The following is a 25,351-nucleotide window of genomic DNA, read 5'->3' on the forward strand; positions in this document are numbered from 1 at the left end:
TTAAGTCTCCCCTCATTCTCCTACACTGCAAGGGAATAAACTTTCTTTTCTAAGTAAGGTAACTTTGTTTCCTGGACAATAGATTGTTTCTTGGGTCACATGACCATTCTACCTCCACCTCACTGGTTGGTGTGATGTTAAAATTACTCTGGTTCTTACTGATTCTCAAAGGTCTTCACAATTTTAGGTCACACTGCTTAGGCAAGACCACTTAGGAAAAGACCTGTTCAACCCTTCCCTATAACTCAGGCCCTCAAGTCCCAGAAACTTTCCTTGTAAATTTTCACTGCACTCTTTCAGAATCAGGTTTAATATCACTGGTATAAAATATGAAAGCTGTTGTCTGTGGCAGCTGAACATTGCAATACATAATAATAAAAATTATAATAAAATACTATACATTTACTGAAGAATATAAAGTAAACTAAATAGTGCACGAAGCAAGGAAAAAATACTGAAGTAGTGTTCATGGGCACATTGAAATTTGATGGCAGGAAGGGAAGAAGCTGTTCCTAAAGTATTGAGTATGTGTCTTGAGGCTCTTGTACCTCCACCTTGATGGTAGCAATGAGAAGACGGCATGTCCTGGGTGATGGAGGCCCTTAATGATGGATGTCGCCTTTCTGAGGTATCACCTTTTGAAAATGTCCTGGATGCTGTGGTGGTTAGTGCCCACGATGGAGCTGGCTGAGTTTACAACTATCTGCAGCTTTTTCTGATCCTGTGCATTGGCCCCTCCATGCCTGATGGTGATGCAGCCAGTTAGAATTTGTGAGTGTCATTGGTGACATGTCAAGTCTCCTCAAACAAAATATAGCTGCTGTTGTGTCTTCTTTGTAACTGCATCAATATGTTGCAGCCAGGATAGGTTTCCAGAGATGTTGACACCCAGGAACTTAAAACTGCTCACCCTTTCCACTGCTGATCCCTCTGTGAGGACTGGCATGTGTTCCTTCAAATTATCCTTCAAGTCCACAATCAGTTCTTTGGTATTACTAACATTGAGTGCAAGGTTACTGTTGCAACACCACTCAACCAGCTAATCTATCTCACTCCTGTACGCCTCATCACCATCTGAAATTCCGCCAATAGTTTTGTCATGGGAAAATTTATAGAAGGTGTGGGTGTTGAGAGAGTAGAGCAGTGGGCTATGCATGCATCCTTCAGGTCCATCTGTGTCAATTGTCAGCAAGGAGGAGATGTTATTTCTGATCAACGCAGATTGTAGTCTCTCGGTGAGGAAGTTAAGGATCCAGCTGCAGGGCAAGGTAAGGAGCCCCAGGTTTTGGAGCTTGTTGATTAGAACTGAGGGTGTGATTCTGTTGAACGCTGAGCTATAATCAATACAATGGATGGCATCTGTTAGTCTCATGAGATCATGGATCTGCACCTGGAAAGTCTTGCTTAGGCCTCTCTAGGGTGCAGGCCTGGGCAAGGTTATATAGAAGACCGGCAGTTGCCCAGGCAGCAAGTCTCCCCTCTCCACGACACCAATGTTGTCCAAGGGCAGGGCAAGGCCGATACAGCTTGGCACCAGTGACGTCGCAGGAGTTGCCAGAACGAGGTTGAAGACAACGTCGGACTGCCTTAGGGGCTGCAGCTCCAGATTTGTCTTCAGGGTTTACTCCCGAAGCCTTTCCCATGAGTGGGTATGGCCGCAAGGCAGCAGAAGTTTGAAATCAGAGTTTTCCCTCTCTTAGATGGACTGCCTTCCCAGGCTGATGAGCTACATCTACTCGAAGCAGTGGTTTTAAGGCGCCAGGACCCACCTTTGCCCCTTCTCCTGTCAGTAGAAACAGTTTCGCCGGGCTTAGAGGCTAAGCCGCATGCGAAGGCCAGGAGTTGGACTTGGTTGTCAGAGGCTATTTGAGGAGCACGTTTAGGTAGTGGGAGCTTGTCCCCACTACCACTCCTCACTTGACAACCTTGTAATCAATAAACAGCAGGTATTACTATCGCCCAGATGATCCAAGACTGAATAGAAAGACAGTAAGATTACATCGGCTGTAGACCTATTGTGGTGATAGCCAAATTGCACCAGATCCAGGACCTTGCTTAGGCAGGAGTTGATTCTAGCCATGACCTCAAAGCAATTCATCTCAGTAGATGAGAGTGTAACTGGGCGATAGTCATTGAAGCAGCTCACACTACACTTTTTGGGCACTGGTATGATCGTCGCACTTCTGAAACAGGTGGGAACCTGCTACTGCAGTGGTGAGAGATTGAAAATGTCCTTGAACACTCCTGCCTGTTAGTTAGCACAGGTTTTTAGAGCCCTACCAGGTACACCATCAGGGCTGACACCTTACAAGGGTTCAAGTTCTTGAAAGATGTTCTGATGTCATTCTCCTAGACAGAGATCACAGGGTCACCTGTAGGTAGATGACCATAACTGCACACAATAATCCAAAATTGGTTTCACCAATGTCTTGTACTACTTCAGCAGAACATCCCAACTCCTGCACTCAACACTTTGATTTATGAAAGTCAATGTGCAAAAGGCTTTTATGACCTAATGTGACTTTATGACTTTATAACCCTGTGTGCCACTTTCAGGGAATTATGGATCTGTATTCACAGATTCCTCTGTTCTACCATGTTCATCAGTGCTCTACTGCTCACAGTTTAAGACCTACCCTGGTTTGTCCTCTCAAAGTGCAACACCTCACACTTGTCTGCATTAAACTCCTTATGCCATTTTTCTGCCCAGTTTTCCAACTGGTCCTGATCCTCCTGCAAGCTTCGATTGGTGTCATTCGCAAATTTGCTGATCCAATTAACACATTATTATCCAGATCACTGCTATAGATGACAAACAACAACAAACCCAGCATCAATCCCTGTGGCACTCCACTATTCACAGGCCTCCAGTCAGAGAGGCAACCATCTACTATCACTGTCTGGATTCCCTTGCAAAGCCAATGCCTAATCCAATTCACAACCTCAGCTTGAATGCCGAGCATCTGAATCTTCTTGACCAACAATCATGTTGGACCTTGTCAAAGGCCCTGCAGACAACATCAACTGCCTTGTCTTCATCAATATTCCTGCTAACTTCCTTGAAGGACTCTAAAAGATTTGTTAAATATGACCTACCACTTACTAAGCCATGTTGTCTATCTAAATAGTTATAGATTCGGTCCCTTAGAATACCTTCCAATAACGTAACTCACAGTTGATGTCCAACTCATCAGCCTATAATGTCCTGGTTTATGTTTAGCGCCTTTATTGAACAATGGAACAACATTAGCTATCCTCCAATCCTCTGGCACCTCACCTGTCATTAATGATGTTTTAAATATCTCTGCTAGGGCCACTGCAGTTTTGGCACTAGTTTCCCACAAGGTCCAAGGGAACTGTTTGTCAGGTCCTGGGGAGTTGTCCTATAATTTGCCTCAAGACAGCAAACACCACCTCCCCTGTAATCTGTATTCAGTATATGACCTCACTGTGTTTTGCTTCACTTCTTTAGACTCTGTACACCTCCCAAGTAAATATAGATGTAAGCAATCTATTTAATATTTCCCCATCTCTTTTGGCTCCATGCATAGATAATCACAATGATCTTCCAAAGGACCAATTTTGTCCTTTACTATCTTTTTTCTCTTAATCTAACAGTAGAAGCCATTAGGATTCTCCTTCACCTTGGCTACTAGAGAAATCTCATGCCTTCTTTTAGAACTGGTTTCTTTCTTAAGTGTTCTCTTGCATTTCTTATACTCTTCAAGTATCTCATTTGTTCCTGCCTGCCTATACCTGCTTTTTCTTAACCAGGGCCTCAATATCTCTCAAAAACAAGGTTCCCTAAACCTGCTCCCCTTGGCTTTTATTCTGACAGGAGCATACAAACTTTGTACTCTCAAAATTTCACTTTTGAAAGCTTACCACTTACCAAGTTTTCCTTTACCAGAAAACAACCTGTCAGATCATTTCTGATACCATCAAAATTGGTCTTTCTCCAGTTTAGAATTTCAACCTAGGGACCAGACCTGTCCTTCTCCATAATTATCTTGAAACTGATGCCATTGTGATTACCAGATGCAAAGTGTTCCCCTACACAAATTTGTCATTTGCCCTGTCTCAGTCCCTAATGGTAGATCCAGTATCACACTCAATCTAGTTGGGACCTCTGCATGTTGATTAAGGAAAATTTCCATTTCCTCTAGCATTTTATGTGTGGTCTTTTTTTTTCTATGGGAGATCTTTTCAGGAATCAAGAGGTTCTCCGTTAAAAGAGGGAGAGGTGGAGCAGACCTGAGGAAACCTCTGTCCTTTCTGACAAAGTACCTGAAACATCAAGAGGGTTCTAGTACTGTGGAATCTACCTCTGCTACACTACAAAACAAATTTAGTATTATTTACTTACTCAGTATAATTTATATACTTTTTATTTATTATTGGCAAAATTTGTCCTCTTTCTATTGTATTTATTTGCTTTCCTGTAATGCCTGCAAGAAAATGAATCTCAGTGTAGTATGTGCATGTACTCACTGGAGTTTAGAAGAATGAAGGGGAATATCTCATTGAAAACTATCCAATTCTGAAAGGCCTAGATGAGCAGAATCTGAGAGAATGTTTCCTATAATGGAGGATTCTAGGACCAGAGGACACCGACTCAGAATACAGGGATGTCCACTTAGAACAGAGATGAAGAGGAATTTCTTTAGCCAGAGAGTCCTCCATCAGGATTCTTGGCTTAAAATGTTGACTTTTACTCTTTTCCATAGATGTTGCCTAGCCTGCTGAGCTCCTCCAGCATTTTGTGTGCGTCACTTTGAATTTCCAGCACCTGCAGATTTTCTCGTGTTTGTAGGTTCTTGATTAATCAGGGTATCGAAGGTTATGGGGAAAAGGAAGGAGAATGGGGTTGAAAGGGTTAATAAATCAGCCATGATGGAATGGCGGAGCAGACTTGATGGAATAAATGGACTAACTTTGCTTGCCTGTCTTCTGGTCTTACAGACAGAAACATACTTTAACAATAACTCTACTTTGAACTTTGAATTTCACTGCACTGATACCTGGAGAAAAAATGGTCTTGTTGCAGGTTTACACTGCTGTTTCTGCATGTTCACATTGCTGATGTGTGTATATATTATGGCCAAAACGTTAACTAAACAGGTGTGGATGACAAGGCCTCTTGAGCCTTGATATTCAATAATATCATATCCTATCACATAGAAACACAGAATACAGCACAAGACAATGGGACAATGATGTGCTGATCTACATAACCCTACTCCACGATCAATCTGATTCTTCCCTCCGTTGGATTAGACTGAATTATTGTTACTTTCTTCGCCAAAGTTACAAGGGGGATGTCAGAGGTATGTTTTTCACAGAGAGTAATATGCACTGCCAGCAACGGTGGTAGAGGTGGATATAATAGACTCTTTTAAGAGACTCTTAGATAGATACATAGAGTTTAGAAAAATAGAGGGCTATGCAGCGGTAAATTCCAGACAGCTTCTAGAGTAGGTTATAAGGTCTACGCCACATTGTGGGCCAAAGGGTCTGTAATATGCTGCAGAATTTCTGTGTTTCTATATTTTTAATTTATGCCTGCTTGCATTCTATATAACTACCCACCATATATACATGTAACTATTTAGTCTGTTTCCCAGGGGTCACAGTATGTAAACACAATTGGTCAGTGTGTCCCTTAGTGGTCACAGTATGTACAGTGCCCATAAAAAGTATTCACCCCCTTGGAAGTTTTCAAGTTTTATTGTTTTACAACATTGAATCACAGTGGACTTAGTTTGGCTTTTTTGACACTGACCAACAAAAAAAGACTCTTTCATGTCAAAGTGAAAACAAATTTCTACAAATTGCTTTGAATTTATTACAATTATAAAACAGAAAATAATTAATTGCATAACAACTCACCCCCTTCAAATCAGTATTTAGCAGACCAATCTCAAAGAAGAGGAAATCTGAAAATGCTGGAAATCCAAGCAACACACACAAAATGCTGGAGGGACTCAGCAGGCCAGGCAGCATCTATGGAAAAGAGTACAGTTGAAGTTTTGGGCTGAGACTCTTTGACAAGACTGAAGAAAAAATGCTGAGGTGGAGGTTTAAAAGGTGGGGGGAGGGGATAGGTGAAACCTGAAGGGGGAGGGGTGAAGTAAAGAGCTGGGAAGTTGATTGGTGAAAGAGATACAGGGCTGGAGAAGGGGGAGTCTGAAAGAAGAGGACAGAAAACTATGGAAGAAAGAAAAGGGGGGGAGGAGCAGCAGACGGAGGTGATGGGAATGCAAGGAGATGAGATGAGTGAGGGAAATTGGAATGGGCTATGGTGAAGGAGAGGGGTGGGGGATGTCCATGCCATCAGGTTGGAGACTACCCAGATGGAATATAAGGTGTTGCTCCTCCAGCCTGAGTGTGGCCTCATCGTGACAGTGAAGGAGGCCATGCATGGACAACGGAATGGGAATGGGAAGTGGAATTCAAATGGTGGACACTGGGAAATCCCGCTTTTTCTGGTGGACAGAGCGTAGGTGCTCAGCGAAGCAGACTTCCAATCTATGTTGGATCTCACCTACATACAGGAGGCCACACCGGGAGCACCGAACACAGTATATGACCCCCAACACACTCACAGGTGAAGTGTCGCCTCACCTGGAAGGACTGTTTAGGGCCCTGGATGGTAGTGAGGGAGAAGGTGTAGGGGCAGTATGTAGAACTTCTTCCACTTGCAAGGATAAGTGTACAGTAGGGAGATCAGTGAGTGGGGAGGGACGAATGGACAAGGGAGCTGCATAGAGAGCGATCCCTGCAGAAAGCAGAATGTAGGGGGAGGGAAGGATGTGTTTGGAGGTAGGGGCCTGTTGGAGATGGCAGAAGTTATGTGCTGGGTGCAGAGGGTGGTGGGGAAGTATATGAGGACAAGAGGAACCCTATCCCTGGTAAGGTAGCGGGAGGTTGGGGTGAAAGCAGACGTGTGAAATGGAAGAGAAGTGGTTGAGGCCAGTGTTGATGGTGGAGGAAGGGAAGCCCCTTTCTTTGAAGAAGGAGGACACCTCCTTCATTATGGAATGAAAAGCCTCATCCTGAGAGCAGATGCCATGGAGACAGAGGAATTGAGAGAAGGGGATGGTGTTTTTACAAGTAACAGGATAGGAGGAGGGATAGTCCAGGTAGCTGTGAGAGTCGGTGGATTTGTAATAGACATCAGTAGATAATCTGTCTCCAGAGAAAGACAGAGAGATTGAAAAAGGCAACACACACAAAATGCTGGAGGCGTTCAGGAGACCAGGCAGCATCTAGGAAAAGAGTACAGTTGATATTTCCAACCAAAACCCTTTGGCAGGACTAAATAGTTTTCAGCCCAAAATGTTGACTGTACTCTTTTCCTAGATGCTGCCTGGCCTGCTGAGTTCCTCCAGCATTTTGTGTGTGTTGCTTGGATTTCCAGCATCTGCAGATTTTCTCTTGTTTGAGATTGAGAAAGGGGAGTGAGGTGTCAGAAATGGACCAGGTAAATTTGAGAGCAGGATGGAAGTTGGAGGCAAAGTGAATGAAGTTGGCGTATCCCTCATGGGTGCAGGAAGCAGCACCAATGCAGTAGATGCATCTTTGGCAGTAATTAGGTTTCTATCAGCTTTGCACATCTGGACAGTGCAATTTTCCATTTCCTTTACAAAACTGCTCAAGCTCTGTCAAATTGCATAGGTATCGTGATTGAACAGCCCTTTTCAAGTCCAGTCACAAATTCTCAGTTGGATTGAGGTCTGCACTCTGACTTGGCCACTCCAGGACATTAATTTCATTGTTTTTAAGCTGTTCCTGTGTAGCTTTGGCTTTGTGCTTGGGGTCTTGCTGGAAAACAAATCTTCTCCCAAGTTGTAGTTCTCTTTTAGACTGCATCAGGTTTTCCTCCAGGATTTCCCTGTATTTTGCTGCATTCATTTTACCATCTACCTTCACCAGCCTTCCAGAGCCTGCTATAGTGAAGCATCTCCACAGCATGATGCAGCCACCACCATGCTTCATGGTAAGGATGGTGTGATTTTGACCGATGGCCAAAAAGCTCAATTTTGGTTTCATCAGACCATAGGACCTTCTTCCTCCTAAATTTGGGGTCTCTCATTTGACTACTGGCAAACTCTAGCTAAGATTTCATGTGAGGTTTTTTTCAACAGTGTCTTTCTCTTTGCCACTCTCACGTAAAGTGATGACTGGTGAAGCACCCGGGCAACAGTTGTTGTATGCACAGTCTCTCCCATCTCAGCCACTGAAGCTTGTAACTCCTCCAGTGTTGTCATAGGTCTCTTGGTGGCCTCCCTCATTAGTCCCCTCCTTGCACAGTCACTCAGTTTTTGAGGACGGCCTGCTCTAGGCAGATTTACAGCTGTGCCATATTCTTTCCATTTCTTGATAATCGACTTAATTGTACTCCAAAGAGATTCAGTGACTTGGAAATTTTCTTCCATCCATCTCCTGAGTTGTACTTTTCAATAACCTTCACATGGAGTTAGCTTGGAGTGTTCTTTTGTCTTCATGGTGTAGTTTTTGCCAGGATACTGACTTACTAGCAATTAGACCTTTCAGATACAGGTGTATGTTTACTACATTCATTTGAAACACCTTGACTGCACACAGGTCTCCAAAAACAGATCTCCGTTTAACTAATTATGTGACTGCCAAAACCAATTGGCTGCACCAGTAATGACTTGGTGTGTCATATTAAAAAGGGTGAATACTTATGCAATCAATTATTTTGTGTTTTTCTGTATAATTAATTTAGATCACTTTGTAGAGATCTGTTTTCACTTTGACACAAAAGAGTCTTTTTCGGTTGATCAATGTCAAAAAAGCCAAATTAAATCCACTGTGCTTCAATGTTGTAAAGCAATAAAACATGAAAACTTCCGGGGGGGGGGGATGGTGAATACTTTTTATAGGCTCTGTATATCCAGTTGTTCAGTGTGTCCCCTGGTAATTACAGTTCTTTGTAAGTTCTGGAAGTTACTCTTGGTATCGCATTATTTGAATAAGGGCTATTTGATTGGTTAACTCTTATCTATATTTTTGAATGGAATGTCTCAGATCAATAGTATAAGAAGGACTGAACATGTTGGCTCGCCATCTTTGTTTCTTCTTTCCTTCCCCTACCACACCTCTGTTTCCATGTTTCTTTGTTCTATTACTGCTTAATTAAACAATCATGAAACATTGAAACAAAAACATCAGAATCCTAAACCTCCTATATAGCCTGTAACTCTCCATTTCTCTTACATCCATGTGCCTACCCAAGAGTTTCCTAAACATCCCTATTTATCAGCCTCTACCATCACCCCGGCAAGGTGTTCCAGGGACTTACCATTTTGTGAAAAAAAACTACCTCTGATATTCCCATTATAGTTTCCTCCAATCACCTTGGATCTGTGGATAATATGAATACAGAATAGTTTGCAAATCTCACTTCCAGTTTCAAATTAATCAGTTACACAAGGTTCCTTTGGTTCGCATTTACTGGTCTTCTTATCTTTCTGAGTCATTTGCTATCTCTTAACAAGCATAGATAAAGATTTATTTCTACTATCAAAGGTCAGGACTATGTATTTTCCAACATTGTATTTCATTTGCCACTTTCTTACCCATTCTCCTAATCTGTCTAAGTCATTCTGCATCCTACCTGTTTCCTCAACACAACCTGTCACTCCACCAATCTTCGTATCATCTGCAAACTTGGCAACAAAGCCATCTATTCCATCATCTAAATCATTGATATACAGCATAAAAAGAACTGGTCCCAAAACCAACCCCTGCGGAACACCACTAGTCACTGGCAGCCAACCAGAATAGGATCCTTTTATTCCCACTCACTGCCTCCTACCAACCAGCCAATGCTCTAACCATGCCAGTAACTTTTCTGCAATACCATGGGTTCTTAACTTGGTAAGCAGCCTCGTGTGGTACCTTGTCAAAGACCTTCTGGAAGTCCAAATATACAACATCCACTATATCCCCTTTATCTATCCTACTTGTAATCTCCTCAAAGAGTTCCAACAGGTTCATCAGGCAATATTTTCTCAAAAGGAAATCATGGTGACTTTCTCTTATCTTGTACTGTGTCACCAAGTACTCCATAACTTCATCCTTATCAATTGACTCCAACATCTTCCTAAACACAGAATTCAGGCTAACTGGCTTTAAATTCCCTTTCTTCTGCCTCCCCCTTCTTGAAGAGTGGAGTCTTCAAATTTTCCAATCTTCCAATCTTCTGGAACCATTCCAGAATCAAGTGATGTCAGGGGTAAGTTTTTTACGCAGAGAGTTGTGATGGCATGGAATGGGCTGCCAGCGACTGTGGTGGAGGTGGATACGATAGGGTCTTTTAAGAGACTACATGGAGCTTAGAAAAATAGAGGGCTATGGGTAACCCTAGGTGTGCAAAGCCTTCCTCACCACTGAGCACATCTACACACAGCATTGTCTCAGGAAGGCATTGTCCATTATCCCCATGATTTCCTACATCATAAGGCATGGCACATGCTGTAATGATATCTGCTTTTGCAAAACATAATGGGCATTCAGGATAAAGATTGATATATCAAGGGAAATGTCATTACCAAGCTTCTCTACTGAAGAATGAAAACATTACTTCCAGCGTTTTTTTTGCAATCAGTGTATATTCAAGTACTGAGTAAACATCACATGTTTGTGGTTCAAACAAGCCCAGTTTGTCATTTTTATCAGTGTATCAGTTTTGTGTTGGGATAACCAAATGTAGTGTTTGCAAAAGTAACAGATACTATCTACTTGAAACAGCCATCGATTTCCTGGAAAGGATCCTGACATTTAACTCGATGGATCGCTTAACAGCAGAAGAGAGCTTGGCGCATCCCTTTATGAGCCCTTACTCGTGCCCACAGGATGAGCCAGTGTCTCAGCAGCCTTTCAGGATTGAAGACGAGATAGATGACATACTACTGATGGAAGCAAGCCAGAGCCAGATGTTCAACTGGGAGAGGTATAAAAGACTGAGTCGAATTCCGTTTAGTAAAGTAATCCGCACCCCCATTGTGACATGTCAGTCCATGGCCTCCTCTACTATCAAGTTGGAGGATCATAAGATACAGGAACAAAATTAGGCCATTTGGCCCATCGAGTCTGCTCCACCATTCAATCATGGCTGATCTTTTTTTCTCCCCTCCTCAGCCCAATTCCCCAGCCTTCTCCCCGTAACTTTTGATGCTGTGTCCAATCAAGAATCTATCAAGCTCTGCCTTAAATACACCCAACAACCTGGCCCCCACAGCTGCCTGTGCTAGCAAATTCCACAAATTCACCACTTTCTGGCTAACAAAATTTCTCCGCATCTCTGTTTTAAATGGACACCCCTCTATCCTGAGGCTGTAACCTCTTGTCCTAGACTCCCACAAAATGGGAAACATCCTTTCCACATCTACTCTGTCTTGGCCTTTCAATATTCAAAAGGTTTCAATGAGATCCCCCTCATCCTTCTAAATTCCAGTGAATACAGATGCAGAGCCAGCAAACGTTCCTCGTATGATAACCCTTTCATTCCTGGAATCATCCTTGTGAACCTCCTCTGGACCCTCTCCATGCCAGCACATCTTTTCTTAGATGAGGAGCCAGAACTTCACAATACTCAAGGTGAAGCCCCACCAGTGCCTTATTAAGCCTCAGTATCACATCCCTGCTCTTGTATTCTGGACCTTTTGAAATGAATGCTAACATTGCATTTGCCTTCCTCACCACCGACTCTACCTCCAAATTAACTTTTAGTGTGTTCTCCCAAGTCCCATTTCATCTCAGATTTTTTTTGATTTTCTCCCTTTTTAGAAAATAGTCTGCACATTTATTTCTTCTACCAAAGTGTATGACCATGCAATTTCCAACATTGTGTTTCATTTGCCACTTTCTTGCCCATTCTCCTAATCTGTCTAAGTCCTTCTGCAGCCTACCTGTTTCTTCAACTCTAACTGCCCCCTCCACCAATCTTTGTATCATCTGTAAACTTGGTAATAAAACCATCTATTCCATCACCTAAATCATTTATATACAGCATAAAAAGAAGAAGTCCCAACACCAACCCCTGCGGAACACTACTAGTCACTGGCAGCCAACCAGACAAGGATCCTTTTATTCCCACTTGCTGCCTCCTGCCAATCAGCCAATGCTCTAACCAACCAGTAACTTTCCAGTAATACTATGGGCTCTTAACTTACTTGGTAAGCAGTCTCATGTGTGGCACCTTGTCAAAGGCCTTCTGAAAGTCCAAATATACAACATCCACTGCATCCTCTTTATCTGTCCTACTTGTAATCTCCTCAAAGAACTCCAACAGGTTTGTTGGGTAAGATTTTCCCTTAAGAAAGCATGCTGACTTTCTCCTATCTTGTCCTGTGTCACCAAGTGCTCCATAACCTCATCCTTAACAATTGACTCCAACATCATTCCAACCACTCAGATCAGGCTAACTGGCCTGTAATTTCCTTCCTGTTGTCTTCCCCCTATCTTAAAGAGTGGAGTGACATTTGCAGTTTTCCAGTCCTCTGGCACCATGCCAAAGTCCAATGGTTTTTGAAAGATCATTACCATTGCCCCCACAATCTCTTCTGCTACCTCTTTCGGAACCCTAGGGTGCAGATCATCTGGTACGGACTTATGTACCTTTAGGTCTTTCAGCTTTTCGAGCACTTTCTCCCTTGTAATAGTAATTGCACTCACTTCTCTTCCCTCACACCCTTCAACAACTGGCACACTGCTAGTGTCTTCCTCAGTGAAGACTGATGCAAAATACTCATTTAGTTCATCTGCCATCTTATCGTCCCCAGTTATTATTTCTCCAGCCTCATTTCCTCGCAGTCCTTTATCCACTCTCATCTCTCTTTTATTTTTTACATACTTGAAAAAGCTTTTACTATCCACTTTAATATCATTTGCTAGCTTGCTTTCATATTTCATCTTTTCCCTCCTAATGATTCTTTTATATGCTCTCTGTAGGGTTTAAAAGCTTCCCAATCCTCCATCTTCCTCCTAATTTTTGCTTTGTCATGTGCCTTCTCATTTGCTTTTACATTATATTTGCCTTCGCTTGTCAGCCACAGTCGCACTATTTGCTATTTGACTATTCCAAAAACAAGGAATACATCTATCCTGCACCTTCTACATTTTTCCCAGAAATTCACACTGTTACTGTCTGATTAGCCTCACTCATTGATGGCATGAATGTCAATTTTTCCACTTGTGGTAATTGTCCCCTCCCCCTTCCCTCTTCAATTTCCCCACTCTGACTCACCTCTTACCTCTTCTCATCTGCCTATCACCTCCCTCTGGTGGCCCTCCTCTTTCTCTTTCTCCCATGGTCCACTCTGCTCTCCTATTAGATTCTATTTTCTCCAGCCCTTTACCCTTACCTCTCACATTCTAGATTATTTCAGCCACCCCCACCCCCCCGCCCACCTGGCTTCACCTATCACCTCTTACCTCGTATGCCTTCCCCTTCTTATTCTGACATTTTCCCTCTTCATTTCCAGTCCTGGAGAAGGGTCTTGGCCCAAAGAAACAACTATTTATTCATTTCCATAGATGCTGCTTGACCTGTTGAGTTCTTCCAGCATTTTGTGTGTGTTGCTGTGAATTTCCAGCATCCTCAGAATCTCTTGTGTTGATGATAGCCAGTGTATCTGATAAGAGGCTGTTCTTTCTGAACAGTCTATTATTCTTTATAACAGATGTATTGTTGGAGCTTATGGCATCTACATACATCCTTAACTCTCATAATCAATTCTTCATCATTGAAGAAACTGGTAATTAGATTCATCACATGTTGCTTGCATGTACAGTGAAATGCGTGGTTTGTGTCAATATCCAACACAGTCCGAGGATGTGCTGGGAGCAGCTGTAGGTATCACCATGCTTCCGGTGCCCACAACCTGTACACCTGCTAGGAAAGCAGGGTGGCAGGATGGAGATACATCTCTACCAAAGGCAGTGTAGGGTGCTACTTCCCTCCGCTAGCCTGCAGGTTGGCTACACCTTACCCTTGGGTAAGGTGTAGCACCTGCTTAGCCGTCCCCTCCACTCAGGGTCATGTGAAGCCATGGGAGCAGGTGGTAGATGGTCGTATGATCAGATGGTGCATATCACAAGTCCAGGTTATGCGACCACTGACACCAGGCAGACGATCTCTGAAGAGTATTGATAATGACTGGTAAAAACACCCATCCTGTAAAGACACTACCCAGAAAAAAGCAATGACAAACTACTTATGGGGAAAAAATTTTCAGGAACAGTCAGGTCAAGAGACCATGATCACCCATGTTATACGACACAGCACATAATGTTGATGATGGTAGAAAACCAGAGCACCCAGAGAAAACCCACGAGTTCACCAGGAGAATGTGAAATCTCCTTACAGACAGTGATGGGAATTGAACCCTGATCGCTGGTCCTGCAAAGTGTTGTCCCACAGGCCGAAAGGGTAACAGGATGGGAAACTCTGATCCTTCACTGGCTGGTCAGTCGTACTATTTCTTTAGTCAAAAGGTATTAATTTGCGGAATTTGTTGCCACGTGCAGCTGTGGAGGCCAGGTCATTGGGTGTGTTTAAGGCAGAGATTGATAGGTTCATGATTGGACATGACATCAAAGGTTTCGGGAGAAGGGCGGGAACTGGGGTTGAGGAGGAGATAAAAAAGAAGGATCAGCCATGATTGAATGCCAGAGCAGACTCGATGGGCCAAATGGCCTAATTCTGCCCCTATGTCTTATGGTCTTATGGTCTACTCAAGTACTCTAGATTCCTCTGGCGCAGTCATTTAAACACTCAGCCTCAGATTCAGATTGAAAATCAGATTTATATCATGAAATTTGTTGTTTTGTACAGTGTCATACATAGAAACAAACTATAAATTATGATAAGAAATATATCTATAAAAATTTTAAATTAAATAATTCATTCAAAAAGTGAGCAAAAACAGTTAGGTAGTGTTCATCAGATGGTTCATTGTCCATTCAGTAATCTGATGGCGGAGAGGAAGGAGCTGGTCCTGAAAAATTGAGTGTGTGTCTTCAGGCTCCTGTGCCTCTCTCTGATGGTAGTAATAAGAAGGACTGGGTAATGAAGGTCCTTAATAATGGATGCCACATTCTTGAGGTATCGCCTTTTGAAGATGTCCTTAATGCTGGGGAGTTTAGTGCCCATGATGGAGCTGGCTGATTTGCAACCCTCTGCAGTCTTTTCCATCCTGTGCATCATGTCCGCAGTGCCACTCCATACCAGATAGTAGGTTCAAACCCCTAAGTCTGGGCTGAATTACCAGTCTAACCAGACTCAATGGAGAGCAACTGAAGCCAGCCTCCCCAGCCTGAACGTGAATAGACACAAATGAACAGGGCCACCTATCGGCGGCTGGGCCAGCAAGTGATAGGACAGTCCAGGAAAGGAGCAATTGCAGTGAGGGATGCTCTCTGTTCTTAGGGGCTCACTCAGAGATGGACATCAAGTGTGGCTGGCATATCATCAGCTCTGTGGAAGACTGCACTTGGTCTTCCCAAAGCTTGTTGGTCTGCCAACACATCGAGGTGCCCATGGGGGAATGCTGCTGACTGGCATGGTGCAGACCGCAGGAGTTTGTGCTGAGGGAAGCACTGAAGCTCGGTGAGGAAGAGCACCAGTGTAGGTTCTTTTCCTACTGGAGAGGGAGGGGCCAGGCTGGGGAAGGAAGCCTCTCAACTATTGTAATAGTCCGTATATCACTCCAGGGAGACTCATGAGTAGCAACAATCCGGTGGTTTGAAGGAATGTAATAGCTTAACACATTATCTGTGAACGTAAGAATGAGAAGATATTGCACAGTTTATTCTTATAGATATTTCTTTTTATTATGAATAAAGTTTATGTTCATATAAATATAACCAGAGATCAGCCCAAACCCCTCCTATAAATCGAACAAAGGGAATGAGAGACTTGTACGCAATATTGAAAGACCTAGACAGAGTAGATGCGGAGAGGATGTTTCCTATAGTAGGAGAGTCTAGGACCAGAGAGCATAGCCTCAGAATAGAGGGACGTCCATTTGGAACAGAGATAAATCGGAATTTCTTTAGCCAGAGGGTGGTGAATCTGTGGACTCCCACCATCCAACTATTCAAACTTTAGAATTAAATCTCTAAGCCACATATTTCATTGATGAATATCATATTTGTACAAAGTTAGAATATAAATAATCTGATAACATACAGTCTTTTAGGAGATTGTCCATTCTCTCTGCGACCATGTGAGTTTCCTCCAGCTGCTCCAGTTTCCTCCCATATTTCAAAGACATATAGATTAGTAAGTGTGGGCATATCCCATTGGCACAGGAAGCGTCACAACACTTGACAGTAAATGTTGACTCTTTATTCCTTTCCATAGGTGCTGCCTGACCTGCTGAGTTCCTCAAGCATTTTGTGTGTTTGGTGGTCATAACCACATTCAGAACTCAATATATTCAATTATTTCTGCAATCTCCCAAGGTCTGTAAACAGAATGCAGGCATATTAATTGATTCAGATTTATTCATCACAGCTACATTAAAACATACAGTGAAATTCATCATTTGCATTATCAATCACATCCTAAGGAAGTGTTGGAGGCTGCCACAAGTGTCTCCACACATCCTAGTACCAACACAGTATGCCACCAGGTTCAGCAGAACAACACAAGCAACAGACACGAGGGTGAAAGAAAAAATGGAGGTTTATGTAGGAGGGAAGGAATAGATTGATCTTAGAGTCATACAGCCACAGAGCACTACAACACTGAAGCAGGCCGTTCAGCCCATGTAGTCCGTGCCGAGCTGTAATTCTGCCTAGTCCCATCAACCTGTACCTGGACCCATAACCCTCAGAATCAGAATCCGAAACAGGTTTAATATCACCAGTATAAGTCATGAAATTTGATATTGCTGAGACAGCAGTATAATGCAATATATATTAATAGAAAAAATAGAACTATGAATTACAGCAAGTTTTTAATATATAAAATAGTTATTTTATATTAGTTTTAATTTTTTGTAAAATAATTATATAATAGTTTGATTTATATTAAATAAGTAGTGCAAAAATAGAAATAAAAAAGTAGTGAGGTAGTTTTCATGGGTTCAATGTCCATTCAGAAATAGATGGTGGAGAGGAAGAAGCTGCTACTGAATCATTGAGTGTGTGTCTTCAGGCTCCTGTACCTCCTCCCTGATGGTAACAGTGAGAACAGGGCATGTCCAGGGTGATGGGGGTCCTTAATGAGGGATGCAGCTTTTTTGAGGGATCACTCCTTGAAGATGTCCTGGATAGCACGAAGACTAGTACCCACAATGGAGCTGACTAAGTTCCTTCTCTGTAACTGTCCCATCCGTGTACCTATACAAACTTCTCCTAAATATTGCATTCAAACCCGCTGATTTGCAGAAGCCCAGTTTTAAGTTTTGCAACACACACAAAACGTTGGAGGAACTCAGCAGGCCAGGCAGCATCTATGGAAAAGAGTAAGCAGTCGACGTTTCAGGCAGAGACCCTTCTTCAGGACTGGGGAAAAAAGCTGAGAAGTTAGGGCAAGAAGGTGGGGGGGAGGGGAGGAAGAAGTTCAAGGTGATAGGTGAAACCGGGAGAGGGGGAGGGGTGAAGTAAAGAGCTGGGAAGCTGACAGTTGAAAGCGATAAAGAGATGGGGAAGGGAGAATCTGATAGAAGGCCATGGAAGAAAGTGAAGGGGGAAAAGAACCAGGGGGGAGGTGTTGGGCAGGTAAAGAGATCAGGTGAGAGAAGGAAACGGGAATGGGAATGGTGGTGGGGTGGGTGCAATTACCAGAAGTTCGAGAAATAGATGTTCATGCCATCGGATTAGAGGCTACCTAGACAGAATATAAGGTGTTGTTCCTCCAACCTGAGTGTGGTAATGAGGTAGGAGGTGTAGGGGTAGGTGTAGCACTTGTTCCACTTGCAAGGATAAGTACCAGGAGAGAGATCAATGGGGAGGGATGAATGGACAAGAGGGACAACACCTTATATTCCATCTGGGTAGCCTCCAACCTGATGGCATGAACATCAATTTCTCGAATTTCCAGTAATTTCCCTCTCCCCCTCCTTCACCATTCCCATTCTCATTTCCTTCTCTCACCTTATCTCCTTACCTGCCCATCACCTCCATCTGGTGCTCCTCCCCCTTCCTCTTGTTCAATGGTCTTCTACCCTCACCTATCAGATTCCCTCTTCTCCAGCTCCTTTATGTCTTTCACCTATCAGCTTCCCAGCTCTTTACTTCACCTCTCCTCCTCTCACAGTTTCACCTATCACCTGCCACCTCGTACTTCTTCCTCCCCTGCCCCCACCTTCTTGCCCTTACCTCACCTTTTTCTCCAGTCCTGAAGAAGGGTCTCAGCCCAAAACATTGACTGTTTACCTGAGGTGCTGCCCGGCCTGCTGAGTTCCTCCAGCATTTTGCGTGTGTTGCTTGGATTTCTTTTCAGCATCTGCAGATTTTCTCGTCTTTGTTGTAATTTTTGCATTTCACTTTGGCAGAGAAGCAAGGTCTGAACATCGCTGATGATTAAATAGTGTTTAATCACTCTCCCTCCAAGGGTGCTGTTAAATGGGGAGTAAGGTGATGAGGCAGCACAATTCATTTCTGTCCTGAGAATAATAAATAGCGAGTTTGTATCCACCAATAGTCCAGAGAGCTAATTAGTCATTTCTACTCTGCTGATCTGATGGGAGAATGCTTTCCCACAGGGCAGCAATGGTCTTCTAAGGCCATTGTCTCACTCAGTTCAAGGCACACAGATTAATAATGCACCACAGAGAGGAGATGGGGTAAAAACACATATAGCCACAGATTTTAAAGTGCAAAGTTCAAAGCTAAAAATTCAAAGTAAATTTATTATCAAAGTACATCCAGTTCTGTGCAAGTCTTAGGCACGTATATATAGCTAGGGTGCCTAATACATTTGCACAGTATTATGGTAATTTTATGTATTGCACTGTACTGCTGCCTCAAAAACAAAACAAATTTATTGACATATGTGAGCTTTGACTAGTGGCCAATTCGGACATCGGAAGTTTTGAGAGGAGAAGCTTCAATCTCGTCCACTGCTCAAGTACAAAAAACAGCAGCGAAAAAGAGCTTTGATCAGCAACCAATTGGCATTTGGGATTGATTAGCAAGAGAAAATTAAAAGGAGGCAGGGGCAAGCACAGCGGCCATCATCACAGCAGCCATTGTCTGAATGGACAGAGTCAGAGTGGTCATCTTGAAGCTTTAGCAAAGAGAGGTTCAGTCAGGTAAAGCAAAAGAGAAGAAAGGCTCTTTTTTTTCTCCTTTCCTCTTTACATCTGCTCATCTGGGATAGAAGAGATGCCCAGGTGGGATAGTTGAATGCTCCTCTTGCGGGATGTGGGAAGGCAAGGAGACCTCCAGCATCCCTGATGACTACAACAGCAAAAAGTGCAGCCAGCTGCATCTTCTAACAAACAGCGTTAAGAAGTCGGAACTGGAACTGGATGAACTCCAGATCATTCAGGAGGCTGAGGGGGTGATAGATAGGACATATAGAGAGGTAGTTACACCCAAGGTGCAGGACACAGGAAACTGGGTGACAGTCAGGAAGGGGAAAGGGGTTAAGGAGCCAGTGCAGAGTACCCCTGTGGCCATCCCCCTCAACATCAGGTAAATCACTTTGGATACTGTTGGAGGAACGGGGGATGACCTAGCAGAGGAAAGTCATAGTGGTTGGGGTATCTGGTACTCAGTCTGTCTCTGTGACTCAGAAAGGAAGTGAAAGGATAAGAGGCATACTGCAGTGATAGGGAATTCATTAGTTACGGGACTGGACAAGGAGTTCTGTGAGTGAAACCAAGATTCCCGAATGGTATGTTGCCACCTGGATGCCAGGGCCTGGGAAATCTCATATTGAATCCTCAGCATTCCAAATTTGGAGGATGAACAGCCAGAGATCATGGTCCATGTAGGTACTAATGACATGGGTAGGATGAGTGACGAGGTTCTGCATAGGGAATTCAGAGAGTTGGGTGCTAAGTTAAAGAGCAGGACCTCCAGAGTTGTGATCTCAGGATTGCTACCCATGCCACGTACTAGTGAGGCCAGAACTAGGAAGATTAAACAGTTTAATATGTCGATTAAGGAGTTGGTGTAGGAAGGAAAGCAAAAGATTTTTGGATCATTGGGCTCTCTTCCAGGAAAGGTGGGACCTGTACAAAACAGATGCTTTGCACCTGGACTGGTGGGGGAGTAATATCCTAGCAGGAAGGTTTGTTAATACTGTATGGTGGGTTTAAACTTAGAGTTGCAGGGGGATGGGAACCAGAGTGCTAGAACAGTTAGTGGAGAGGTTGTGAAGAAAGATGTTGCTAAGATTGAGCATGGTGTGACTAGTGTCCTGAGCTGTGTATATTTCAATGCAAGAAGTATCGTAGGAAAGGCAGATAATAGTGCTGAAGAGAAGGTAATTGGTGTACAAACAGAGGTACCAGGTAGTAAAGAGAGGCTGTTGATAGGGCAAATTTGCAGTCAACAGGGTAAGTTGCAACATAAAAGATGGACAAGATCGAAAAGGGTGAATACAGGACTGAAGGTGTTGTATCTGAATGCACACAGTATACAGAATAAGGTAGATGAACTTGCAGCACATTTGTAGATTGGCAGCTATGAGTTGTAGGCATCAATGAATCAGGGCAGAAAGATTATAGCTGGGAGCTTAATGTCCAAGGATACACTTTGTTTTGAAAGGATAAACAGGAAGGTGGGGGGGCAGTGTTGTTCAGTTGCTAAAAAATGAAATCAAATCATTAGAAAAAGGAGACATAGGGTTGGAAGGTGTTGAATCATTGTAGATAGAGCTAAGAAACTGCAAGGGTAAAAAGACCCTGATGGGAGTTGTATACAGACCACCAAACAGTAGTAAGAATGTGGTCTACAAATTACAATGGGAGATGGAAAATGCATGCCAGTAGGGCAATGTTACGATAGTCATGGAGGACCTGAATATGCAGGTAGATTGGGAAAATCAGGTTGATGCTAGATCCCAAGGGGGGAATTTCAAGAATGTCTACAAAATGACTTTTTAGAGCAGCTCGTGGTTGAGTCCACTAAGGGGATTAACTATTCTAGATTGGATGTTGTGCAAGGAACCAGAATTGATTAGAGAACTTAAGGTAAAAAGAACCCTTAGGGACAAGTGATATGATAGAATATGATAGAATTCACCCTGCAATTTGTGAAGGAGAAGCTAACGTCAGATGTATCAGTATTACAATGAAGAAAAGGGAATTACAGAGGCATGAGAGAGGAGTTGGCCAGAATTTATTTAAAAAGAACACTGACAGGGATGACAGCAGAGCAGCGATGGCTGGAATTTCTGGAAGCAATTCGGAAGGCACAGGATATATACATCCCAAAGAGGAAGAGGTATTCTAAAGGAAAGATGAAACAAGAGGGCGAAGCCAACATAAAAGTCAAAGAGATGGCATATAATAGAGCAAAAATTAATGAGAAGTTAGAGGATTGGGAAGCTTTTAAAAACCAACAGAAGGCAACTTAAAAGGTCATTAAGAAGGTGAAGATGAAATACGAAAGTAAGCTAACCAATAATATTAAAGAGGATACCAAATGTTTCTTCAGTTACATGAAGTGTAAAAGAAGTGAGAGTGGATATCAGACTGCTGGAAAATGATGCTGGAGAGGTAACAATGGAGGACAATTGAATGGCTGTTGAACTGACTAAGTATTTTGCATCAGTCTTCACTGTGGAAGACATTAGAAGTATGGTGGAAATTCCAGCAGTCAGGGGTCAAGAAGTGTGTGAAGTTACCAGAACTAGAGAGAAGGTTCTTGTGAAACTGAAAGGTCTGAAGGTGGATAAGTCACCTGGACCAGATAGTGTACAACCTAGAGTACTGAAAGAGGTGACTGAAGAGATCATGGAGGCATTAGTAATAATCTTTCAAGAATCACGAGATTCTGGATTGGTTCTGAAAGACTAGAAAGTTGCAAATGTCACTCCTCTTTTCAAGAAGGGAGGGAGGCAGAAGAAAGGAAACTATCGACCAGTTAGTCTGACCTCAGTGGTTGGGAGGATGTTGGAGTCAATTATTAAGAGTGAGGCCTCAGGATACTTGGAGACACTTGATAAAATAGGCTGTATTTTCAGGGAATATTTTCCCTCAAGGGAAAATCATGCCTGACAAATCAGTTGGCATTCTTGAAGAAATAACAGGCAGGATAGACAAAGAAGAATGGGTTGATGTTGTGTACTTGGATTTTCAGAAGGCCTTTGACAAAGTGCCACACGTGAGGCTGCTTAACAAGCTATGAGCCCACAGTATTACGGGACAGATTCTAGCATGGATAAAGCAGTGGCAGATTGGCAGGAGACAAAGAGTGGGAATAACGGGAGCCTTTTCTGGTGGTGTTCCACAGGAGTCTATATTGGGACTGATTCCTTTTATGTTATATGTTAATAATTAGGATGATGGGATTGATGGCTTTGTTGTAAATTTGCAGATAATATGAAGATAGATGGAGGGGCAGATAGTTTTGAAGAAGCAGCGAGACTACAAAAAGACATAGACAAATTAGGAGAATGGGCAAAGAAATGGCAGATGGAGTACAATGTTGGGAAGTTTATGGTCAGGCACTTTGGTAGAAGAAATGAAAGGGTTGACTATTTTCTAAATGGAAAGAAAATACAAAAAACTGAGGGGACTTGGGAGTCTTCATGCAGGATTCCCTAAAAGTTAATTTGCAGGTTGAGTTGGCAGTGAGGAAGGCAAATGGAAAGTTAGCATTCATTTCAAGAGGACTAGAATATAAAAGAAAGGGTATAATGTTGAGGATTTATAAAACACTGGTGAGGCCTCACTTGGAATGCTATGAGGAGTTTTTGACCACTTATCTTAGAAAGGATGTGCTGAATCTGAAGAGGGTGCAAAGGAGGTTCACAAAAAATGATTCCAGGATTGAATGGCTTGTCATATGAAGAATGTTTGATGACTCTGGGCCTGTATTCACTAGAATTCAGAAGAATGAGGGATGACCTCTTTGAAACCTATCGAATGGTGAAAGGCCTTGATAGAGTGGATGTAGAGAAGATATTTCCTATGGTGGGAGGGTCTAAGACCAGAGAACACAGTCTCAGAATAGAGGAGTGTCCTTTTAGAACGGAGATGAGGAGGAATTTCTTTAGCCAGAGAGTGTTGAATCTGTGGAATTCTTTGCCACATGTAGCTGTGGAGGCCAAGTCTTTACGTTTACTTAAGGCAGAGGCTGATAGATTATTGATTGGTCAGGGCATGAAAGGATATAGGGAGAATGCTGGAGACTAGGACTGAGAGGAAAATTGGATCAGCCATGATGAAATGAATGAACAGACTCGATGGGTCAAATGGCCTAATTCTGCTCCTATATCTTATGGTCTTCTAGTCTTCTGATAAATGTGATTCTGATATGGGTCTCTGTTATGGACTGAGAGTGGGTAGGGAGCAGGGAGAGGAGAATCATGATTGAGAAAAGGGGAAGGGAGAGAGGAGAGAATGGGAAGCACCGGAGAGACATTCTGTAATGATGAATAAACCAATCTTTTGGAATCAACTGACCTTGCCTTAAGCCTCAGAGCTGGGTATGTCTGCACTCCCCACCTCCCGCTCCTGGCTCTCCTTCTCTGCCTTCCCTCCCACAGCGCTCCACCCTCACCAGACCCAGCATCCTCTACTCCCAGCAGATTTACAAAGTCACTCTCTGCTCTACAATGTCAAGTACACTACTGTACAAAGGTTTTAGGTACCCTGGGTGTGTGTGTGTATATATATATATATATATATATATATATATATATATATATATATATATATATACATGTACCTAAGACTTTTGGACAGTACTGTAAGTGACCACTATCACAACAATACTCCAAATTTGTTCTCACCAATGGATTACCTGGATGGCAAGGTAGTATACTAATTAGCATTACGCTATCAACAGTGCCAACAACCTGGGTTCAATTCCTGCAGCTAATGGAAGGGATTTGTACATTCTCTCTGTGACCATGTGGGTTTCCTCTGGGTGGTCCAGTTTTGTCCTACATTCCAAAAGCGTACAGGTTAGAGTTAGTAAGTTGTGGACGTGCATGTGTGACACTTGCATGCTGTCCTAACACATCCACAGACTGCGTTGGTCATTGATGCAAATGACACATTTCAGTCTAGGTTTCAAATAAGTACATGCAGGAGTTTACGCGTATTTAGTTCCACATCTGTACTCCTGGCTTTATTTTATTTAAATCCTTTACCCTGAATAATTGCTGAATATTGTCATTTTATATTGCATGTCGCGCCAAAACACCACAGCGATTTCCTAATACGGTTAATAGAACCATCGGTTAATTGGAGCAGCCTTTATTTGGGACAACTCTTAAAGAATAAAAACTAACGGAGGAGATCGCTGAGATTCCCTTTATCTATTTGGGATACTATGCCACTTAATTGGGCAGAAGACTGTTGCCGAACAGTTTCTATCTAGTGTCAATTACCCGCACTTGTGTGGCCATTAGATACTACACCATGCTTAGAGCAAACAGCTTTCAAACAATGTCAGTGGTGTTTTGTGTTTAAAAATCAGAGGTTTTGTCACTGATAGTTGGCGAGAAATAAGCAGTAAGACAAGTCAGAACTGTTTTTGCTCACTGTGGTTTCAGGCATTCAGGCTTGGAGATGCCAGAAGCAGCTGTTAGTCATTACTGAGCGAACAGTTTTTAAATAGCATGAGTTGCGTGTGCTTGTGTTATGTTATCCTTATGGGGCGATGGACACTGATTCAAACAGCAGTGATTTTTTAGCATTTTGTTTTTTTACTTTGACTTTGCACAGGAAGGCAATGAAGGCAGTCTATTATCTGCACAAGGTGTCTGTACTGATTTTGTTCATTTACATTCAATTAAAAAAACACAGCAGCATACACTGAATAAATTCCTCCATTGATAACTATGAGGAACTAGTACAGAGTTTTAAAGTACTGTAGTAGTATTGGCAGTGTTCTGTAATTCATTTAAATGAATAATTTGTTACTCATTTGAATGGCAGTTTGTCTTTGTTATGCCTTTTTAATATTTCCAAGAAAATTCAGCTGAGACGGCTGCCTCATTGGGCCAGAATGTACTGGTCCCAATTAACCAGAGTCCACTGTACATGTAAATGTATACAGTGAATAACATTGAACCCTAATCCTTGATGATTTGATGTGTATGTGACAAATAAAGCTAATCTTTAATCTTCATACAATTTCAAGAGAACATCCCAACTTCCTTATTCTATTCTCTGCTTTATGA

General features: G+C 42.6%; 1 protein-coding gene across 1 annotated transcript in view; it reads left to right on the top strand.

Annotated features, from left to right (window-relative positions):
• mapk4 (mitogen-activated protein kinase 4) overlaps positions 1 to 25,351 on the top strand; it is a 99,292-nt gene that overhangs the window by 63,292 nt on the left and 10,649 nt on the right. Inside the window, exon 6 of the mRNA XM_073064083.1 lies at positions 10,780 to 10,981. Within this exon, the coding sequence (XP_072920184.1) occupies positions 10,780 to 10,981 (202 nt within the window). The remainder of the gene's footprint in view (positions 1 to 10,779; positions 10,982 to 25,351) is intronic.

The sequence above is a fragment of the Hemitrygon akajei genome, chromosome 13 (genome assembly GCF_048418815.1).
Source record: "Hemitrygon akajei chromosome 13, sHemAka1.3, whole genome shotgun sequence".
NCBI lineage: Eukaryota > Metazoa > Chordata > Chondrichthyes > Myliobatiformes > Dasyatidae > Hemitrygon > Hemitrygon akajei.